Source organism: Rhagoletis zephyria, unplaced genomic scaffold (genome assembly GCF_001687245.7).
Source record: "Rhagoletis zephyria isolate East Lansing unplaced genomic scaffold, Rhagoletis_zephyria_1.1 Rzeph_scaffold_04747, whole genome shotgun sequence".
Taxonomy (NCBI): domain Eukaryota; kingdom Metazoa; phylum Arthropoda; class Insecta; order Diptera; family Tephritidae; genus Rhagoletis; species Rhagoletis zephyria.
This window is the reverse complement of record NW_016161830.1, coordinates 1-24,261: the sequence shown is the minus strand read 5'-3', so window position 1 is coordinate 24,261 and position 24,261 is coordinate 1. Positions and strand designations below refer to the sequence as shown.

Sequence of the window (24,261 nt, the reverse complement as noted above, 5' to 3'; positions counted from 1 at the left end):
AAAGGGGTGTAAAGGAAACATGATTGCCTATTTATATAATGATTATTATAATACGAAAATACGTCCGGATATTTACATATATTTTCTATTAGCAATGCGCATAAATCCATACATACATATGTGTATGTACATGCATACATATCAATATGTACAGTAAGCACATGAATGAATGTTCATAATTGTGTTTAACACTCATAAAAAGCTCAGCAGCACGCCGCGCAGGCTTGCCGCGATCTGACCGAAATTGATTCCGTGCCAAATGCCGCAACACCCCACCCCACCCCACACCTACCCCCGCCCATTGCTGTAGGCTGGCTGGCTGACTTTAAAAACCAGGCAGCGCTGTCGGCCTAAGCGCTTTGCCAAAGAGCCAAAAGCGTATGCGGACGTGTCCGCTGCTGCGATACGTGCGATTATAGGGCGGTAAGCGCGCATAAATCTACATGGAACGAGATTTTCTACTTCTCTAGCAGCAGTGAGGGGCGAATCGGCGTGTATTCGCGGTCACTCAAGAAGTCTGCTGCTGCCACTCAGCTGAACGATCTCGTTTTCACATCCGCTGCTGTTGAATTATTTTTGTTTTGATATTTCATGTTTTTTTATTTGAATGGGCAATTATGATGCCTTAATAGCACAAAACAAACAAAAAAAAAATATAAACAATACTATGTAACAATGCTGGACAAATGAGTGAACATTGATTTGGTGATAACTTCACAATTTGTTGTTAGAAGTTTTCATTCGAAGGGAGCTTTTTTGGAAACACCTAAAATGGAAATGATAACAGCGATTGAATTTTTGATAATCAAAGTAACCTTGGAAGTTTAGCGCCATATTACATATTAATTTGTTCAGGTAAAATTTCGCTTCTCCTAGCCGAAAAATCTGGACACGATTTATACACACATACATATGTATGTATGTATTCGTGCCTTGTTCTTATTTAAAACCAGTTTTTTTTTATCTCAAAAGTAATTAAACAAATTTTTGTTTATTTTTACTTTGCTAAACAAAAAGTAGTGCAAAATTTTTCTGGCTTTCGCCAATGAAACTTTGTATAATCTTCGAGATAAGTACAAGCTTGCGATAAAGAAAGCCCGAAGGCTGCTCTCATTCTTTTGTTTTTTTTTTTCTTAATTTGTTAATTTACATTTTTTGCTATACGGAACCATAAACTGCCCTCTACGAGTATTTTTTCATTTCGATTCCTTTTTATGGTCTAAAATTAAAGTGAATGTCATTATGACTTGCAAAGTTTAGATGCGTTTCTTTCTCAATACATCATAATTGAAGCTGTGGTAAAGTGATTTGCTATAGATTTTAGGGAGATGACCCAATTAAACGAGTATCAATCAGCATGCTGGCAATCTATAAGTTTGTACATCTCTCCGGAGAAAGTAGGAACACTTGCCAAGACAAAAGCGCAAAGGAAACCTTCTTTTCTCTGCGCTCATCGCATTCGTAGTTAGTGCGCAAAATGAAAAAAAAAAACAGACGGCAACAAAATGAAACGAAGGTATCGGTCAGCCCCAATGCTTAGCCCACGAAACAAAGGCTCTCAGACTGGTTTTACATCTTCAGCTAGGTCACTTTTTCAGAAAAGCTGCAGCGTATATTGCTTTCCTATATATCCTTTCGGTTGTTTTTTTGCCTACACTCAAAAAAGTGAATGTAAATCTACTACTGAAAACTGTTTATTTTTCAACCAGAATCTGCGTAAGTAATGACACAAGATGTTCAAGATTTGTTTTAAAAAATAAGATATTTAAGAAAATACACATGAAATGTTTAAAATTGCAAAAATTTTGAAAGTAAAATTCAATTTTTTACTAATAATAAACATTAAGTGCTCATATTTACTCAATTTTCAACATCTTATGTGTAATTTCGCTCTACGCAACAAATTTGGTATGTAAAAGTAAACATCCAGTTTTAATTTTATTACACGGTGTGTAAATTTGCACACATTAGGAGAGGAAACTGGTTACCTCTCTTTATATGCGCAAATTTAAACCAAAATCATTTAGCGAAAATTTTTAATATTTTATGTGTAAACTGTGAACAATAAATGTTTAGAATTCAACAAAAAAATTTGAAATTTGTTCTACGCCACACATATGATAAGTAAAAGTAAACAAGCAGTGTTGAATTTAGTTAACACGGTGTGTAAATTTGCATTCATTAGTGGGGGAAAACTGGTTACCTATTCTAGTATGCGCAAATTTAAACAAATTTTTTTTAGATCCGTAAGTAAAATTTACTAAGATTAATGGTGCAACAATTGATCACGGCTAGGGGGATAGGTTTTCTATTGAATTTGGAAAACAAAACGTCACAGCAAGTTGTTCCAGCTTGCCAATGCTGCTATTTGGATATGTTCTTTAAACATTGCTCCTAGTTGTAGGGATTAGCTGAGTAATCTGGCAACACTATGGACCTCATTTGTCTCCGCTAAGCCACGATGTGGCTAGTCAGCCTCACCTAACCTTTATCTTTGTTTGACATCATTTGAAAGGTTCAAGGTGTAGGTAGAATATTGTATGATGCATTTTGGAACGATTTTCCGTCATCCCCTGCCAAATTTGGTTTTCGTTCGAAAAATTACACTGAAGATGACACAACATCGAAATCGGGTTTGTCTCCAAACCCAAATTTGACAAGCGATGTCGGAAACACAAACAACCAAAGAGTAGAATATTATAAGCTAGAGAATCCCAGGTGCCGACAGAACACTGAGAAAAAAATCAATCAAAGTACTAAATTAAAACTTTAAATATAATCAAAATGATTTTTGTTTAATACTTATTAACAATGCCATTGTTAGTGAACGTTTTTATTCTGCACTTCATAGATGCTTTTTCATATTTCGGAAACACAAAATATCATTTTAACATGTTGGCTCTTAAGCATTCTGTAAACTATGTGACTTCAACCGGTAGTGGTTTCCGTTCTAGATGTATACGCAAGAGCGTCGGGGTCAAAAATGACTTATAATAATTGCATCAATTCATGTATGTACGTATACACCAGTGATTATTTTAAGTTCCCTCCCTTCCGGCTATGCTACAACAACAACCCAGCAACTTCAAGATTTGACATTTAGTTTTCTGGGCACGTTCACAAAGTGGATTTGGTGGTACGTGCTTCTTCTCTCACAATGTGGAGTCGAAAATAGCGGCAAAAGTGCTTGACTACGGTTTGGTCGGGTTGATGGTCAAAGCCATATTGCCAGATCATCGCTTTCTGAGTATAATATCTGTTCCAATTATGTCGTAAATAAATAAGGCGATTATTTTAATTGTATGGGGTCAGATAGTACTACCGGTAAGGCAGTAATAGGTAGAAGGTACATGTTTGCACCTATGCTTCTATGACGAGCCCAGAAATATACTTTGGTGTTATGTGGTTATGTTACAGTTTTTGCTAGATGAAGGGTATCCGCAGCGGAACCTAAAACATCGAGCTTAAAGAGCATGGAGAAGAACTCAGACTCTATCTACTAAGCGACTAGGAAAGTAATTACCTCCTCAAAAAAAAAAACACAGAAAAAACGGTATAACGTAAGGGACTAGGTCAAGAAGTTTTTTTAGTTTTTTTCGTGTGGTACTTCCTATCACAAGAATTTAGTCGACGTTTAAATTCATTAAGCGAGTTCATAAAAATATGGACACTTATTCGCCTTGTGGCTATGCATATAGATATATTACATATACAAACATAAATTAATCGCATAAGAGCCGTAATTATTCCGAAAAGTCATAAAATTCCTATAAAAGTCGATATTCTGCTCTGACTTGGCAAAAACCGAAAGCCTTCATCACTTACTGCCGACCAAGAGTCATATCGGATTTATTCGGATGAGATCATTTGGTTGTTGCTTTGTTTATTCGCTTTCAACTGGGCAGTAATTGCAGTTGTACGCCCATGTAAAATCCAGCTTAAAAGAAAATGGAAACAAAAATGTGAAAACTCCCATTGTGTTGAGCAAAACGCTAACAAAACGTTGTTGGGAAGTTGTTGGAAGAGTAGCAACAACAACTGTTGGTATAAAACTCGAGCAACAATGCGAGCAATTGGCGATGGGCCCGGCCAGACAGACACAGCTGAATTGAGTAGATCTGAGCTAAGCTAACTAAGCTTAAGCTGAGCCGAACTACATACTTTACAAAAGAAAACTAAAGGGAAGTGCAAACAATGAGAGCATTGGTGACGGCGGCGACAACGAAGCTAGAACCACCGTAAGCAGCCATGTGTATGTATGTACTTATGGACAACTGTTTGTACAAAGGTCCATTTTATTACTAGCCGCACAATAGGCGCATTGGCAAATAAGTTCATTGGCAGACGAAACAATACAATTGTAAACGAAAACGTTAACACGGATACGCCTCACCAGCTTACAAACATACATCCCTAGTACATAGTGCCAGCAATGATTGCATATGAATATAGAAAAGCATTTTAGATGCATCAGAGCAAAAGCGATGAATCGTTTCGATAGTGTTCACGGTTCTGCTGGAGCCATGCGGGCGCATGAAGGCCGACCGACGTCCGATGGTTTTGCCTGAGACACTCAGACACGGCAGCTACAGCTGGTAGCTGCGCAATTTCCTTGGCTGAGGATAAGGTAAACAGCCGCACAAAGAAACTCGAGAGTCGTAGGTGTGCCTTTGGTGGTTCGACAGTTCAACAATAGGGTCTGGTAAAGTCTTCCTTACCACCATTTAAGGGCGGAATGTGCAGATAGTTAAAGATTTATTATTTTTCACGTTTAAATTTACCTTGTGTTTTTTTTTGCTATTTGCATAAGTGATGTATTACACAATGCTGGTACAACAAACTTTGAACTTTAGTGTTGCCAAAGGAAAAAAAAAATAAAAAAAATAACAAGCGCATCTGCTTTAACAGCAAACGAAGTTAAAGTGGACAATCGGAATGGTCAGTTTACTTTGGCTTTTTTATGGTTTCGTATCGTAAAAAAAAAAAACGCCTATTAGAATGTTCAACGAAATTGAGTTTTCTCTGTCCAAATACGCGTACAGGCGTCGGCAACGAGACAGGTTCAACCTGGCTCAACGTTTACTTGCGCTTTAGGGATGTCCTGAAAGTTAGTAGAGTTTAGCAAACTTAAATTAAAAAAAATCTACACTTACATTTTTTGCTAGGCATACTGGCAGCGTTATTCTTGATGTTGTCACATAATTGGAAGCAGTTAAAATTTCATGACGCATCCTTGCCAAATTAATGAATCCACTAAGTGCTAGCGACAATCTGATATTGGTTGGTCTCCGTTTACTCATTGATTTAATTTTAATGTATACTGTTTTAGGCTTGTCAATGCATAGTCTGTCTGATTCATTACATGATCTACGTATGGCTGAACCTGGTTTTAAAGATCCATTAATATGATAAGCACGCGGTCATTGTACTTCGTTGGGTTGGGCAAAACCGGGACTGTAGACCAAAGCTTACTTCACATTCCGCTCACTTTTGTTGATTTACCAGTTGTGGAATCTCCACATTGAGAACCCTTATGCGATGATACCCCGGATCAGTCGCGCTTGTTTGTTAAGTGTGCGGTTTCGACATTCCCAACCACATTTTTAGATTTTTTTATGTTTTTTAAATATAATCTTCATTAAAATTTAAAAAATGCTTTCCAAATGAACACCCCTAATGCACTTGTAGTGCAAAGTCTCTAAGCCTTTACTTAACAAACTTGCCTCTTTATGTTTATTTGTAGTTATTGTTCTGGCCTGAGGGCAGCAATTACCATTTGAGTCAACTTTTACTGCATTGTTAACTAATTCGCACTGTTCCAACTGCCATTGGGGTGCCATTAACTGACATTTGCCAACCGCTATGCGGAAAACTGCGAACACACCTCTGCCACTAATGGCCCAGCAGGTTTTCACACACACACACACATTCACACAATCATACAAACATTTACTACACGGAGCAGATGAAATGTGCAATTGCTTTCGTAAATTTTCCTCCCTCCATTCCTTCTCCAATCGAACATTGCGTCACAAAAGGATACGTAAATCTTGCGAAGCGGTCATAAATTCTAACAGTCAGTCGCCTAATAGCGCGATCGCATTTGCATTGAAGAGTTATGAGCGTCAAGCCGAGTACAAATTGGTTATTTGGCTGGTGGTGTTTTTCGCTACTTTTACTGGTGTTTTTGTTGTTGTTGTTGTTATGGCATCTGCAGTTTGCAGGAAACGACAAGAGATCAGCAAATGGCAAATGTTGGCAAAATGTTGCTATTTCGTTGGCGTTTTTTTGTGAAGTTCAATTGCTATGCAAATATGTTGTTGTATGCATTTGCATAGATGGGGTCCCTTTTTTGCAAATTAGCAGGAAACGTAAAATAACCATATAGGGGAGCGCATTCGTAGGAAAAGATGTCAATAAGAAGTTAATTACGACATATTGACTATGTGAACATAGCAGAAGAAGCAGATTAGAAGTTAGATTTATGTGAAAAAGGGAAGCTGTATGAAACAAATGCGGAAACGTTTGCTTGCATTTTGTGATGGCAAAATCGTACCAGCACTTACGAACACATCACAGTCATCTAGCTACAAGATAAGGGAGTAGTTTTTTTTAACAAAATGCCAGTAATTTGCTCTATCGTCCATCAGTTCGGCATGCTTTCTGTAGCTCTATAGGAGGAAACGACTTTGAGTTCTGGGGAGAGGAAAAAATATTTGTTTTCAACGCGTACAATTTAACCATTAGCTACCTCCTAAAATTTATTACCGCCACAACCATCTATCATATGTATGTATGTATGTCTGTGAGACCTGAGAATAAAGTAATTCACGATTCTAAAAATTAGATATAAAAGGTTTTATTTTTACTCGTAAAATTTTTAGTTACATTTTGTGTTTCTTTTTTAAGTGATATGTGATTAATCTATTAAAGTATTGACCGTACTTGGCCGGGTTTCGACTATCAAAAACGTGTAAAATGAAAAGTTTTGAGTTTATGTGTAAATTTCGTGCTGCGATTGTTTGCGCGTTTTTGAAGAAAATGGTATTTTTTAGGTATTCTTTATAATTTCAGTAGTGAATTATTTACTACTTGGAGAGGAGAACTCATTTAAGAGAGCAAAAAAGGCGGTTTACAATTTTGTTGTTGCAAAGGCTGCTCGTTTTAAATTTTCAGCAGAAAAATTAGGAAATTTGGAGCTTTCAGGTTTTCAATTGAAATTATTATAATTTTACAATATTTTTTAAAATTAGCTACCGTATGAATCGTTTTTGTAACTAAGTTGAATTTTTTTCTTTAGTATAAATATTTGGTGAAAAAACTGCATTTCAACTTTTTCAATAGAACCACAAATAAAAGGTTACCCTTTTTGACCCATCGCTTGTCAAGGGTTAAGGGTTTTTTGCAAAAATGGGGGAAATCGTATGTCAATAAAAAAAAAATATTTTTTTAATAATCTAAATGTTTAGTCATAATTAGTTTTGGCCACAAAAATGGGTCGAATTACCCATAGTGCATTGGTATACATGCATACAAACATGATACATATGTATGTAGCTAAGCAGAAAGTCGACAACTAGGACGGCATACCAGTATGTACATGGCCACATATTTAGTTATGAGCAGTCCTTCATAGTATGTGCTATAATTCTAGCGTAGTAGTTTGCTTGATGGGAGAGTCAGGGTGTGCCTTGAATTATATAGCCTTAACTATGTCAGAAAATGTGATGAGTTAGTCGTTGAATAATTTTCGTATTCTAATTACCTTCAACCTAAATGCAAAGTGGGTGTGGTGTAAGAAGGCTCGGCGTGTGCTTGTATGGGGCATAGCAGCCAAAGGTCACGAGGAAGTGAATTATTATAATGATACCTTTTGCTATTTGCCAACAGCGAATGTCCTTTTGACAATAGTTGCGTAGAATATGACTATGTTTAGTGCATGCAATCGTTGGAATAACAATAATACTGCGTAGCAAAGAAAATATGTAATAAAAACTTAAAACGACAGATAAAAAATATAGTGCCTGACATATTGATAAGGTCACCTGACTAATTTAAATACTTTCTTTATAAAATTATAACTAGCTACATCAAAATTTAGCACTTTTTATACAGAATTTTTGGAAATTTTTTGATTATATTGTCCCTTCAATTTTAAATAGTTTAATGCAGTGTAAGCTAGAAATGGCAACAAATTATCTTTAATTTTTGGAAATTATTTTTTGGTTGCGCATTTTCTTAGATATAAAATAAAATGCCAACACTCTAGCTCAGTAAAATTAGAATTTTTCTAAAAAAAAATTGCAGTAGCGAATTTTTGATGCAGTTTACTTCTATTCGACACGTAGATCATGGATCCACGGTCTTGCAGATTCCAGATGGCAACATTCCGCCATCTTCAATTTTAGGTTTTTTGGTTTTTTTTGCGATTTGCAAGCTTAGTTTGCATTTTGCGTAAAAAATGGTTCAATCAAATTTGTAGAGAATTTAATTTCCGACATGCTTTGTATAGAGGGATGAAAAAAAAACATTTTTTAAATAATTAGCAAAAACTGTCACGGCTTTCGCCCTTTTTGAAAAATTTTTACGAACATTTTGTTTTTGTAAGACGCTTAGATCACGACCGGGAACGTGCCAAACATAGCGATGTAAAGAAAGCGGCGTAAAACTCCATTCCACATCACGTCAACTAGTACAGTACGATGGCCAAAATTCTATAGGACGGATTACAAAGATTAGGGTCTTAAAATTATCACATAGACGTCTCCTATTGAAAACAGTGTGACCTTTCTTTTGTTTTGAGGTTGCCGATTACGAACATAGAGCATGATTTTAAAAATTCATAATGGCGAATCCAATATGGCGGCCAAAAAACTAAAATCGATTCGGTCCGTTTGAAACGTTTTCCTCTGGGGCTCTTGGGGCCGCTTATTACAAATCTGAGGTCAGGTTGGAAAACTTAAAAATGGCGGACTCGATATGGCGAAAACTTTACAATCAAGGGTTCTTAAGATCTCTGTGGGAGCTTTCGCGGCATGTGATCTATTCTCAACTCCAACTTGATTTTAGTAGATTCATTTTTAATTTGAGAACCGGATATGATGGTAGAAAATGAGATAAATACAACTTGGATGTGTTTCATAAAGATACTCTTTTATCAGAATTACAACCCATTCGAAATGAAATCAAAACAGCAAAATACATCTTAGCTATCCGAGCACTAGAATTATATCACATATGTATGTACTTACATACCTACTTATCTCCACTTCATAAGTTAGTGACCTTCATGTTTTATTGCTATAGTTTTTAGTACATTAATAATGGTGCGAGTAGTTAGTTCATTAGAGCACATTAGCACCTCTAAACTGGCTTAATGGTGCTGCCCAACACTTTGGGTAGAACAAAACAAACCGTTTTTTTTTATTCACTGAGCTACCGAAGGCACCGAACCATTACAGCTTTTCCCCTTCCATTTATTTATTTTTTTTGTGGTGCAATCGGATGTTCTGAAACAAGTGTTGCACATATGTATGTATATATGTATGTATGTTGGCATGTGGAATGCCGTCATGCACGTAATCTGGAGTATGCACCATGAAAATATCCACCTAATGGTCAGAATTTTTCACACATTAGTGAGTTGTAAAGTCGCGCCTCATTGCAACGGATCGCCAAGCGTTGTTAGTAATTTGTACTGCAACTAAGCGATTATTCTGCTGTATGTAGTACTGCAAATAAAAATGTGGCAATCAGCATTAGTTTTAACGGCTGCCCATCAGCAGCAGCAGGCACCAGCAAAGCAACGCTGATACAAAGGCGTACATACATAAGTGAAGTAGTGAATTGAAATAAATGCAAGAAAAGAGAAGCTTCAGATGGAAGCAGTACAAACTTATTGTGTTTAAATATTGTATATACATACATTCGAACAAAAATGAAAGGAAAGGCAAGAATTTCCAATCGAGAAATCCGAAAGCATTTTGCCACGAACCTGGCACTATGCAGCAGTTGTGGCTGCAGGGCAGCAGTCAGTCAAGCTGGCGATAGGCAACGAAGAAACGTGTCAGCAATTCTCATTTCTCCTGCAATTAATTGATGTCTTCAATTAAAAATGCAATGCACGACGAAACGCTGCATCAGCAGAAGAGAAAAGTAGGTGACCCATCATCATTAAGCTTCATCAACAATCGACAAGCCGTGAGTGAGCTGCCAGCCATCTGTAGCATCGATGAAGCAAAGCTTTCAATGCGAATCTAGTGATTGTGGGGCAGCAGCGCCAGCAGCTGCATCATAAAAGTGGCTGTGGCATGCAACCGCAGCAGCAGCAGCAGCAGACATGATTTTCAAAATGCGTACACAACCATCTCAGCAGCGGCCAGTGGCAACATTACATCAATCGTGCGCCAGTCCACGCCAGCATGACGCTGCAAACATTCCATAAAACACAATGGACTGACTAGCTAATCAGCCAGCAATCGATGCATGGACGATGGACGTGCATGTATTTAGATATGTATGCACAAAGTGGCGATGAAATTTATGTTCGCTTTTGCGACCAGCTGTGCTACCAACTTAGGACAGACTCTCGGCCACTGGCACTTGCGCCACTTTTACTTAATGAGAATGCGAATACGAATGTGAATGGCATTGCCAGCGGCCCTGCCCAGCCACCAGCCACCAGCCACTAGCCACAGACCACCGGTTGTCCAATGAACGTCTTCTAAAGGATGTCTGTCTGCAACAAATATGCGCAGAATAACCAGCAATCTTCTTAGGCAAAAACCAGTCTATAACTTACTTTCGTCGTCGAATCGTAGTCGTAATTAACGCATCAACGCGTTGAGGAGAATGGCAGTTGATTTATTTTATTATTTATAAGCATTTTCTTCTTTACGCTGCTGGCACTGCATCTGCTTGCGAGTGCATTAGTACATAGATTTTCTTATCTCTTCGCTCCATTAACTACATTCCTGGTACTAATCGATCAATTTTCTTCTCTCTCTCTCTCTCTCTCTCTTTTGCACTCTTCATTGCAGATCGACGACGCAGCCATACAGGTGTACAAAGATGGTGACTATGGCGCCTATTTGGATTTGGAGTCCTCGCTTGCTGAACAAGCGGAAGAAATTGAAGGTCTTAATTCTAGGTGAGTTCGCTGGCGAGTAATTTAAATTTAATTTAAGTGGACAAAAGTGGCTTATGCAGAGCGAAGTATGCCAGTTGCGCACTTGAGCAACATTTGGTGAAACTTGAGCACCCAATGCGCATTGTTATGAATTATTTAATATTTTTATGTAAATATTATTGCAATTGCTTGTAAAAATTTCCTCACAAATGAGCATTCATGTTGGCATTCGAGTAGAAGGTGTTGTGTTATTTGAGCTTTGTAAGTTTCACACCTACAACTTTTCTTTGAGATTAAGTCATTTGTGGTTAACAACAATAAACAACAAAAAAAAACTCTGTCTGTAGAAGCAATGAATAAAGTGCTTTATTAGAATTGTTTAATTAAGAGCAGTCATTACTCACCCACACTTCACTCAAATGTCTGTATGAATTTATTTTTTATTTTTTTTGTTTTTGTTTTGTGAAAACAATGCCAAAACTAGTTGTTGTTGGCGTGATTACTCACAAACATGTGGTGTAGACACCTTTCAATTCGCCAAGTTAAATGCAAAGCGCAATGCGCGGTGTAACTTCAGGAGTATCTATGAAGTCATTTGCTAACGCAAATGCTGCAGATGCTCACCTTGCGTAAATTTCATTTATAACTTTTGCATCAAATCATAGCTAATTAAAAAAAAAAAGTGAAATATCTGTTATGTACTGAAATCTCCAAATACATACATATATATGTATACAGTTAAATACGAATATCTCTTCGAGTAAATGCTGCAATACTCACTTTGCTAAAGTTGCTTCGACATTCTTCTCTTTGAAAGGGAATTTGTCTTTTAAGTACGGCAAGCAGCCTTTAAATAGATTTCGGCTAAGATAGAACTAACCTTCAGCAAAACAACCCGAAACAACGCGAGTGATTTAAGTTCCCAAAGCCTAGCTAAGGTTCAACCGCGTCGTCCTCGGAACAACTACGACTGTAACAATCGAAGGAATTGTGAAGTTGTAGCGCATTGAGTTTCTATTGGATGAATCACGTAACTTTGAAATGATAGTCGTTCAAACGATACTGAAAAAGCGATGTCGTCAAAACACAGACTCAGGGATTTTTCTTGCTGTTACATGTTCCTCCTACTCTTACGCGAACCAATTTGAAATCGAGTTGACGATTTCGCACAAACGATCAAACAATTTTCGGTGTTCATGAAGCAAGATAATATCAACATGACGTCGTCCAGACAATTGACGCCGTACGTGATTCATGCCCTGTGTTGTCAGCACCGAGAGTTTGTGCTTGGTCACTAACTCCTGTGTGAGCCGACCAGAAGGAGCACACAAACTTGAGATGGCGTGCAATAATGTCAATGGCAAAAAATGTCTGGGACCTTGCAACGTCTACTACAGCTGCCATGTAAAGGGGTGTTTGTGGTGGGAAAGAGACTCTAGCCACAATCCGCATCAAAGCGAGATTCTTCAACATCTCACTAATCTGCGCCCATGCCCCGACGGAAGAGAAGGATGATGCGTCCAATGATCTTTTCTGTGAGCGCTTGGAGCGCACATACGAGCGACTTGAATGCCAGGGTGGTCAAGGAAAGGGATCTTTGGAACCACCGTCGGAAAATTCAGCCTCTACGACGAAACGTCCGATAACGGACTGAGGCGAATCGACTTCGCCGTGATGCGAAACATGGTAGTATGCAGTACTAGGTTTAAGCATAAAAAGATCCATCACTGCCTCCGGATCAAAAAACGAGAAATCAAATCGATCATGTTGTGACAGACGGAAGGTATGCTTCCAGTGTTTTAGACGTACGTACACTCCGAGGCCCAAACAATGACTCGGACTACTATATACGCACCCGCCTCTGTGCAGCAAAAAATGTGCGCCCAAAAATTCTAGTAAAGCTTAACGTCGAAAAGCTGCAATCACAACAGGCAGCCAATGCATTCGCTACTCGACGCTACTCTGAAAGTATTCAACTCGGAGCCCGCTGGTGGTAGCACAGGAAGAGGGAGGCCCCCACTGCATTGGAAAGGCCAAGTGGAGAAGGACTTGGCTTCACTTGGCTTTTCCACTTCGCGTCAGTTGGCTTTGTTGAACTCGGCCAAAATCGCCGGGGCGGTTACAGCGCCAAATATAGGGCTGCCAGACGTCCCGGTTTTCCCGGATATGTCCCGGTTTTAGACTATTTGTCCCGGTGTCCCGGTCCAACCTTAAAATGTCCCGGGTTTCGTTTTAGGGTCCCGGTTTTCGATTTGATTGCACAAATTTGAATAAAATTTCAAAAATCACTACACTAAGAGAAAAAACGCGTTGTAATATTCAGAAAAATGTTATGAATTCAATGAGGGAAATAACGCATAGCAAACATGAATATTTTCTATTTGATTATCGTTTAAAAATGTTCGTAATTAAAAATAATACTTTCATAACACGCACGCGTGGTGTTGATTCAAACTCAACATTTAAATGCACATTTACATGTCTGGCTGTAGCTGAGTGCGCGAAGATGCTTGCCACAATTTGCTAATTTCCAGAGGGTCAGGGTTCAATTCCCATTACAACCAGCATGGAATTTAAATATTTTTTTTGACTTAATATGAAAAAGCAATCGGTAATTGCAAATCGCTTCATTTTAATATGGGCGTATTTGAATTGAATATTTCTATACTAAATACATACTAAAATTTTGTATACTTAAATGAATTACGAGTTGGGTTGGTGCTCTTTCATATGCGTATTTTTTAATTTAGAATGCTTTTTTAATTCTAAACTTCTTTCTCTCAGTGCACCGGTTTAATTTGTGAAATAGTTACATTTCGAGATAGTTGAACTTTGCACAAGCAATAGTTGATGATTAGTATAATATACCTAAATACGTTCAAAATGACGTGCACAGAGTTTTACAATTATATTAAGGATAAATAATATAAAAAAAACTTTTTAATATACAACCCCCACGCTTTTCATTTTCAATCTCATAAATTGGTTATAACGACTTTTGCTAAAATTTCAAAATCAAAAGTTATCAAAACAAATTCTATGGGACTGAGAAATATTATTTTCTACTTTTTAGTCCATTTATAAAAGCGTTGTATATTAAAAAGTTTTTTTTATATTATTTATTTTCTACTTTTTAGTCCTGTCTGAATAAAATTTTGCAATAGATATTAAAATAATTCAACGATATTAATAGAAAGGTGCACACACATGCATTTACATATGTATGTACATACAAACGAGCACCAATTAATTTTATTTAAAGAAATGGCGTGTCGTCTATTTCCGCTGTAGCGAACGTAGTACATAGGGCGACATCTAGATGTCATCTACCTCGCCCTATTCACTACAGATGTCGCCCTATGCACTAGACTTTTTTATAGGAACTTTGCAAAGCAAAGGTTTTATGGTGTCGGACACAAACATTGCAAGTTGATAAAAGCGTTGTAAAAAGACAGAAGTTTTGAAACAAGTTCACAGCAACGAAAAATATGACTGATATTTTAATGTTATCTTGTATTAAATTTTTTTCTTTCATAAAACCTAGAGTACTTATAAGTACAGTGCCGTACAAAATTATTGTCTCGAAGGCTCTTTCATCAGATCACAATTTCTAATCAGATCTTTTAGACAAATTTTGCAATGTAGCTTTTGAGCCAATTAATAAAGTGCAAGTCTGAAGTTGCCAGCAAATTTCGTTGATTTTTAGCATTTATTTTTTTTGCAGACCGTGTCTTCCATATAAAAAGAATTATCGAACATAGTTTGTATGGAAGAAACTCTCAGTAAATACCAATACCAAAAATCAACTAAAATTTAATGGGCTGCAAAACTTCATTTTAAAAATTTTTATAAAAAGTCTGATTAGAATGTTGCAAATTTGTATGCAAAATTTATTGAACTTTCCCGAGTTTAGCACAAAGTTTAACAATTTTATTTTTATGTTTTTTGATATATTTAGTATAAACTGTATTTTTATAAAGAATAAAAAAAGGTTCATGCATTGTGAAAAATTCTTTGTGCTTTAGTTGTGATAAGTTGTTTTGTTTTGTTGGCGTACGTTGTAATGATCTCATGATCTCGTGTTTTAATGTTTTTGTTTTTGTCTGTCAAAATAAAATTTCACTGCATCCTTTCGCACGTCGAAATGAAAGGGAAGGGAGCGAGAGGCCCTCCCTAAAGTGTCCCGGTTTGGCAACAGAGATATCTGGCAGCCCTAGCCAAATAGGAAGAAGAAAATTATTTTGTGAGCTATTGTATGTACTCGTGCAAATAGTTTTTCCTGGAATCTGCATTTGACAGCTTGCTTGCAATGTTGCTCACACAAACTCAAATATACATACATACATATATGTATTGACAAACACGCAAACTCATGAATTCTAAGAATACGAAGGCCACTTCACATTTGAGTATCGAATGAATGGCGTTAGACAGTATGGCCACCATCACTGCCAGCACAGTCACTGCAACCGTCATCGTCACCGCAATCAATCAACAAATGCTTTTCGTAAATTAATACTACTCGCACATTCATAACTGTATGAATGCACGAACGATGATCAAAAGTAACTACAAACATATGTATGTAGAATAGAAGGAATTTAGATTGTGGGGTAGTAGCTTGTTTATCTACTGATAAGAATTTGTTTACCAAACTGCGCAAAAAGATCAAGTTAAGGAATATTGCGAATTTTCTCATTCTAATACTCGTGTATCTACAAACATACACACATAACGAGTAAGATTACATTTCGTATACCTAAAATGTGTAAATAAAAGTTATGGTTTGCGATGTGAAAGCTAAAAGGCATTAGATAGATAAGCAAGCGTAGAATGGAGAACGAATGGCTTGTGCAGCCGCAAATAGCAATGATTCAATGCACTTTGTGTACAGCTGAGTGAGTGGATGGATGACCATGCCCACTTTGCGACGAGTGCTAAACGCAATCAGCTTTGATTATTTTCATGATTAATGCAGCATTTTCTATGAAACAGCCAATGCGTCTGGCCGGTAAAGTTAGAAAGTGTGCAACAAAAATAGATTTATTGTTCATAGCCCGCAGGTATTTGGTGAATGTTTGCTGTTATGGCGCTGGCAATTTTTTTTTGGTTTTTTTGTTTTCATTTTTTTATTTTAGTTTCTTTGTTTTGATGAAAGTCAATACTCGTATTTATTGCATTGACTGTTGGTTTTTTGTTCTCGTTTTTCGTTTATGCATAAACTCTACGCTCTTCTGGCTTCACTGCCACCTCTTCTCTGGACGCATTTGCTTGCCTCGCCTGTTTCTGTTCGATTTTTATTTTGATTTTATGGTTTAAGGAACGGCGAAGAAATTTGCCAGAACTGTCGAAAGTTGGCGATAAAAGATCAACACACACATGCACATGCACGTTTCCATGTGCACGCCATCGCTGCAGCATGCCACTTAGCCAGTACGCCGCTTTGAATGGCTAAATTTCACTTTCCGTTCTCTTGGCTTTTGAAAGCAGACAAACTTTATGGACGGACGAACGGACGGACAACCGAAAAGAGTTACTTACCGCGACTGTCAGGCAAGACGGACACAGTGGCGAATACAATTTACCTTGAACCCATTATGCAGCTCTGGCTGTGGCTGCTCGCTGCTCGCTGCCAGTTGGACGGCCAAACATAAAAATGCGCACACATGCAGTGGGAAGTTGCAGTTGGGTGCTGAAACTCCGGTGGTAGGCTGAAGCAGGAAGCGTCCGTTTCGGGTTTTGCAACATTGCATATCAACAGCAACAACAACAGCAACAGCAGCTAGAGGAGTAGCTGTGCAGCTGTGCAGCTTTACAACAAAGCTTTCGTGGGCTGCTGAAGCGCAGACAGGGCACAGCGGTGGCGAGGTCCGTCCGAATGGCTGGCTACCTGTGTGTGTTCCCGCCACTCGATACCGTCGAGTGGGTCTCATGGCGTTGGTGGCTGCGGTTTCAAGTTGACAATTGACGATGAGCAGCCAGCGAGGCTGTTGCGTTGTTGGGTTTCACTGGGTTTCTGGGGCACATTAAATACTTCTCTTTTTTTCGAAACTTGTAGAGTTTTTACATAGATACATTCATGTGTGGGTGCTCTCTACGTTGAAGCGGCTAACTGCAGACGATGCTGATGCGGCCGCATGTTGCATGTGGACATTCGAAGTTCGCCATTTTCTTGGCCTTTCACTTGATTATTTATTGCGAACAAAAAAGTGCAGAAGGAGGCAGCGATGCTGGCAATAAGTGGCTGAGAAAAGCGATCGTTTTTTAATAACTGCCTCGAGTGACTGCAGAATAATAATTAGTTGATGAAAGTGTTTACGTTTGGAATATATTATCGATGGCACACTTTTCACTTCCTTTCGAGTTTTGCGAGAGTAACGGAAGATTTAGAGCTTGAGCGGCGGGAGTGCGCTTTGCGGTGAAATTATTTAGCCTAAATATTTAGTGTTTTCTAATGAAATGTTAAAATCCAAAAAATACAAAAGGTTAACAAAACCGCTAGTATGTACTTTAAAGTTCTTCTATTTTCCGCGTAACTAGTTATTGCTGTGTTAAATAATACCCAACATGACAACATTGCAAAAATGCAACTAATTTGTGCTAATTGCCGCTAAAAGCTAAAGGCGAAGTATGTCGAGTATTTTGAGAGAATTGAGTCTGAAATGAAATCGCAGAGATGCATAGTAACAAGTCGGTGGCATGCAAAGTGCTATGAGCTGGTACAGGTAAGGGCTTAAACAAACCAGCTTAGTGCCACATAACTACATTCATACCAAAGACTTGTCTGGTGATGATGGTGGACACCAGTTGGAGTGGAACGCGACTTGCGATTAGCCGCGTTGCACATTGTAGTTGGTGCAAACGCTGCTACGCCATTATTACATACCACAGGGACAACATTTATGTAGACGTTGCCGCCATGTAAATTGGAAGATGGCATGCATTCGGCACAACGAGATGAGCCACAAACAGGAACACGTAAGGAGCGTTTTGTACGAGTAGTGGATAGTTTTGCATTGAGTTGCATGCAACATTTAGTGCAAAAAATGCAACTCTGACGCTTTCAGAAACTCTTTAAAGGGAGAAATTCGTTTAGTTATTTTGGAAATGTGACAACATTTTTTTAATGTTGATTACAAAAAAGACACGTCACCGCCAAAAATACGTAAGCGACACTTTTTTTTTAATTTTAGTTTTGATGCATCTAGATTCTCAAGTAACATTTCTGCAACAAAAAAAGAAAAATTTTTAAAACATGTCGCTTACGTCCTTGTGGGGGTTAGGTCTCGATTATAAAGTCAATGTTGCTTTGAGATAACTTCTTTCATATAAACCCCATGTCTTGCTAATCAATAGATTTGATGCATAAATGGTTAGGATAGGTTAGGAAACCGTGTCTTCATGCTTCTAGTCGGTCTCTATGAAAGCCAAAAAAAGGCACATCCATCCAATCGAGGTTATTCCAAAGCCGAATAGTTTATGTAACAAACACTACTACTTTGACATAAGAATTGGTGAATCAATTTCTCTTCTTCTTTATGCTTAAAAGATGTAAGTTATAAACTGTGTAAAAAGGGATAAAGAGATAGAGAGAGAGGGAGAGAAATTGTTGCTAAAATAGCTCCAATATGCTGTGATGACGCCGGCAAGAATTATTTATGTTTAACTCCAAAAGGTGTTCAGTTCCTTATTTGCTAAGCTTCGGCCATCTAAACCAGTACCCGACATACCAACACATTCAAACGATTCAATAAGTGAGACTGTGTGCGTTAAATTCACTGCTCAGCTGGCGCTCTTCGTATGCGTGTTAAATACACATGTGCTCAGAGACCGCTCACTGATCTATGACCTGTCGACCACTGATCTAAACCTTAAGATTTCATAGTCATCGCAGTTAGCTGATTTGTTTCTCCAAATCGACTAGTTCCTTTCTCTCCAATATTACATGGTCCAAGATACTAACAGATAGAAATTTTGACCTGATTTAGTGATCCTAACAATGAGCTACATTTCCGGAAAATTCTTGACTTCACTAGTTTGGAGCTTAACGTCAACGAATAGAGTGCGCTTCCCTAGTAGAGACTAACTAGGCCGTATTAGATCGGATGGCAAAGATCTTCTCTTGAAATACACGGTAGGCTTCAGGCAGTAGATAGAATGGCCTGATCTGCAGATCTCTTACCTCTTTTGAGCCGTCAGAGTTTACGGTAAAATTTTCCTTTGGTATCCATCGTTACCACAGAATGGGGTAATTGGACCCATTGTATCCCCTCCATTAAGTTCACCTAAGATGTAATATTTGGTCGGATGCTGTGCACATACTGTGAATTACGTGCGGTAACAGTCCTGAATGCGTTTTTTATAGGCCTACTATGCTGCCAGGCCTTTCTTTGTTTTCTATTCGAGAAGATAGGCCAACCACTTAGCAAAGTTTTGTAGAGCCCAAATATTTGTTTCACCACCTGTAGCGAAGTCGTTAAAAGTGCGTACTACTACCTAGTTCGATCCCTGGTCAAAGCAACAACGCAAAAAATTACAAAAATGTTTTTTTCTACCCACAGAGGTCGCCCCTCGGCAGGCAATGGCTAAAAGCTTTCCATTTCCCGTTCGGAGGCGACATTAAACTCTACGAGCCTCCATTTGTGTCACAACATCAAGACTCACACCACAAATTGGAGGAAAACCTTGGCCACAGACCATAGACTAAATGCGTTCCAAATGGTCTAAAAAATATGGGTTTTATATGCATTTGTATCTATAGTATATGCAAAAAAAAAAAATCAAAAACTTAGCATGCCATCGTACGTGTGTTTACTTAACTGATTTCATATTCCTCTGGGTATTATTAGCTTCTTTCTTGAATTCTCTTATATCGCCTTTCCATAGCTTATATGTTTGTATGTATGTATGTATATAAATAGCGGTGTATGCGGCACCAAGTAGAATTATTATTCAGCAATCGATGTTCTTAAATGGTCATTGAACCAAAATCAATCGAAGTGGTGGCGGGGAACGGTGAGACGAAACGAGTCGCTGAGCAATTGCCAATTAACTATTATACTGGTTGATTTATAACCGTACGGCTGGGCAGATTAACTGCTTTGTTTTTACTTTGCATTTATTTTGTGGTTGGACCAGAAACGGACACACCTGTAAATTTGTAATGAACTCTTATTGTAGTTGTATTGGTGAATTTTACGGCAATTGACGCCTCTAACAAAGTTTCTTACCTACCTCTATTTTTTAAATTTTATTTTCTTTTGAGTAATTTGCTTACATTTTTAATTAACAATATCATCGTTTTTTTTCTTAACTCTTCCTCTTTTCTCTATTTATTTACAGTCGCAAAAACTCATTGGTAGTGCGAACACAGCTAAGCGTGCGGGTACATGCCATTATTGGTAAGTAAAACTACCTGGAATTGTTGTGTAGGTATGCCTAGTAAATAGTATATTTAAGTCACAGAAAATTGTAAAAAAAAAAACGCAAACACGAAAACAAAAAACAATTCAGCGAAATAGCGGCGGTCGTTTGCAGAAATTCCCACACTCATTCATTAAATACTTCCAACTGTTTATTTGTTGTTGTGTTGTTAATGCAAAACAATAAACATTTCCAGCTATTAACTGCCGGTGAGCTGGCAGCCATCAGCCATGGCCCCCGACAACAACCACCACTCAGGCGGCAGTCAAGGCATCACATTCACAAATCAATTCATTCGTCCGACAATTTAGTCATAGTAATTGGCAGTCAGACAGACATATGGACACACATACATACATACATGAATTCCATGTATCCATGCTTTCTGGTGGGCTAACATTTGTTTTGGCTTTGATCGGCAATAATCATCTCGGCCACCTTCTCGCCATATAAACAATGTTAATCTGTCAACATGACACTTGTATTTGGCCTTGATTTGTTTCGGTCATAAATAGATGCAAACATATGCAGATACTTATATATGTACATATGTATATACTAGAGATACACTAGTTATAAATAGATTACGTCTATGTAAGTATATCCGTAATGCCTATGAATACGGTTTGTTCTTTCGAAAACACCGTAATCTTATTAAAAGAGCGGCGTGCTGCGCTTAACAACGGGCCACCGAGTGAATTTCCGGCCAACTGGAATGAAAATTGAATGGAAAATAAAATAAGCGCAAAGAATTTGATGAGCTAAGACGCGTTATTTATTTATTGAATAACAGTAAAGAAATTGTCTGCTAACAATGAATTGCAAACCAGCATCTGTTGAAAATTTCCTCAGAATTTCTACTGAAAGTAGGGTGGTTCAAAGACAAGTTTTGCCTTTTCATTATAAGTCGATGTTCGGACACGGAAACTTTTGTTGCGGCAACTCGAAGCTTGTAGGGGAGAGAGCGTCGAGGAAAGGGGACATTCAAGAAGTCAGATTTACGGAAGTTATCATAAAGCCCTTGGCAGCCTCAAAGATACAGCGCGTAAGAGCGAAAGAGAGCACTCAGTTCATAAACATCTCAGACTAGTTAGTTTGAATTAATACCTCGTGATCATGTCTCTACGAAAAAGAATGGTCCATTCCCAAACGGCGTGTTGCATGCCTTCACTTTCTGCATATTTGCATGTTTCGATTGGCCTTATATATATACTCCCCGTGCCAAAATTAAAATCGCACCACAAATAGAAAAATTTTAACAATTTATTTATTTTTTTTTAGTTTGTAATAGATGATACAAAATAGGGCTATTCGCGATCCGGTGCAAATGGCCTAGCATCATTGCATTGCAAATTTGTATTGCAAATTATTTACAATACACAAACAAAATACACGCATTTGCATTTGTCATGGCTTGACAAATTCGCAATACCGAAAATCCATAGCATGAAAGTGCTATGCATTGCAACTCTGGTTGACATTTCTATCAACTGATTAAAAAAGTTTTACCATGATAGTTTAATAAAGGTCGCTCACAATCCATGGCATATTTCTGCAATTGTATAAATTTGTCAGCTCTTATGCACCGAATCGCGAATAGCCCTAATGTGTATTTTTCAGTACGTGCAAAGTTTGTACATACATTTACACCCTGTGACAAAATTATAAGCGCACCTTAAGTTGTAACGATTTCTTTTTTTGTTTCTTTCCTTCGGTCATTTCTTATAATACGTAAGTTTTAAGCAAAAAAAAATAACCGACTTGAATTCTCATATAAAAATTTAGGAGTACCTTTAAATTATCGAAATCGATTGACGTGGTCCAGAGTTATGCGGTAATATATTAAAAAACATATTTCGTCGAATTGATAACCTCCGACTTTTTTGATGTCGATTAAGAATAAAGTTTAATTTTCAAATGAAACCGTGTAGGCCTAAATTTGAAACTCTGCGCATTATTTTAAAAATTAAAAAAGTTTTCGTAAAAATTTGTAGTTTTTTAATTAGATTTCTTAGAAAGATTTTGAATACGCAAGTTTAAAGTAGGTAGGACTTACCGTTGGTTTTTGCCAAGTTTATTTATATTTTTATATATATGTATGTTTGTACTTTGTATGGAAAAAAATGTACAACACCGACAGGAAAAAAATTGCCAAAACAACGTTATGTCCCAGCTACTTCAAACTTGCACTTTATTGTATTAAAAAATAAAGTAATCTAATTTAAAAGCTAGGAATTTTAAAGAAAGGTTGTTAAATTGTTTTAAATATTGGGCACAGTTTGAAATTTGGGCTTATACGGATTTAGTTAAAGATTAAGCTATATTTTTTTATTAAAAATAACCGAATTTACTTAAAAAAAAAAAAACAATAAAATAAATTGTTATAACTTGTGAACTTGAGGTGCATGTATAATTTTGACACTGGGTGTATATTAGGGCCGCTCAATTTGTATGGGAGATTTTTTCGGCTATGCGCGTATAGCACGTTTAATTATAAGCAAATCTTCCGGATAAACCATGGGTCTAAAATCAATTTGGAGTTTGCCAAATTGGGAAAATGGCTTTCTTAGCTTTTTGCTGTAGTGTCGTAAAGAACTGCTTAAATTTTGTATAAAATATGCTATAAGTAGTATTTTTGTATGAGGTATCCATATATGCACTTATCTTTTTCTTAAAACTTCATACAGAGGGCACAACAGTGTAAATTTTCCCATTTTCTTCGAAACCTATTTTCGCAATTTGGCGAACTTCAAATTGATTTTAGACCGATGGTTTCTTCGGAAAATTTGCTTAGAAATACACGTAGAATCCTTCTATTCTATACGAGCATAGTCAAAAAAATTTACCCTCCCTAGTGTACATACATATCGTTACCTTAATTCACAAAGGCCGTAACCAACACCAACCAATTTTAAAGTTTGAGTACCAAAAAAAAAACGGAGTTGCATGCTACTTTTTAAAAAGTCGTACCTGTTTTTGATAGTCTATTTAAAATGTGTTTTGCCTCTCCTGTAAAATAAAAACATTTTTTTCATTAGGGTCTTTGTGAATTAAGATAACGATATGTATGTGTAAACTTTGCACCTAATGAAAAATTCAAATTTGGTACCATCTACACTTTTGCTTTCGTTGAGGTAGCTCCAAAGCGTGATCGCGCAATTTTTATTACCTTTTTTCTTGATTTATGGGAGTAAAAATGATATAGTGGGAGGCAAATCAAGTCTGTAAGGTGAATGGCTCACCAGATCGATGTCTTCGCTGTCTAAGACTTAAAGAGATATTTAAGCGAGTGTGTTAGAAACTCCATTTCCATTGTGATGAATGATCTTAGACTTTTGGCAATGAAATGGCTTGGCGCTGTTAAGAACCACTTTCCGACGTTTCTGGAATGCTACAATTTCTTCGAGGCCAAAAGATCCAAAAGGCCAAAGATCGATTGCTTTTTCCGAACTCATATAATGCACAAATGCATTTTTCTTCCATATTTTTTTTTTTTTTTGGAAAGTGTCTCAGCCAAACACTTGGCAAAAATGTGATCGCCAGAGCTTACTATCTCCATAAATAACACAAGCTCTTAAATTGGACATACAAATATGTATCTAATCGCCAAAAAAATCTAAAATTTTAGTACGCTATGCCGCTTAAAAAAACAACTTTTTTAATTAATTTAATGCATATGCCATTTTTATTTTTCCTTCCTTTCTTTCACA

General features: G+C 37.4%; 1 protein-coding gene across 1 annotated transcript in view; it reads left to right on the top strand.

Annotated features, from left to right (window-relative positions):
• The window catches only part of LOC108371174 (serine-rich adhesin for platelets-like), a 44,613-nt gene extending 23,810 nt beyond the window's left edge, over positions 1 to 20,803 (top strand). Inside the window, exons 5-6 of the mRNA XM_017626683.1 lie at positions 11,040 to 11,149; positions 20,471 to 20,803. Coding sequence (XP_017482172.1) covers positions 11,040 to 11,149; positions 20,471 to 20,537 — 177 coding nt within the window. The 3' untranslated portion in view covers positions 20,538 to 20,803. The remainder of the gene's footprint in view (positions 1 to 11,039; positions 11,150 to 20,470) is intronic.
• The last annotated feature ends 3,458 nt before the right edge of the window (positions 20,804 to 24,261 follow it).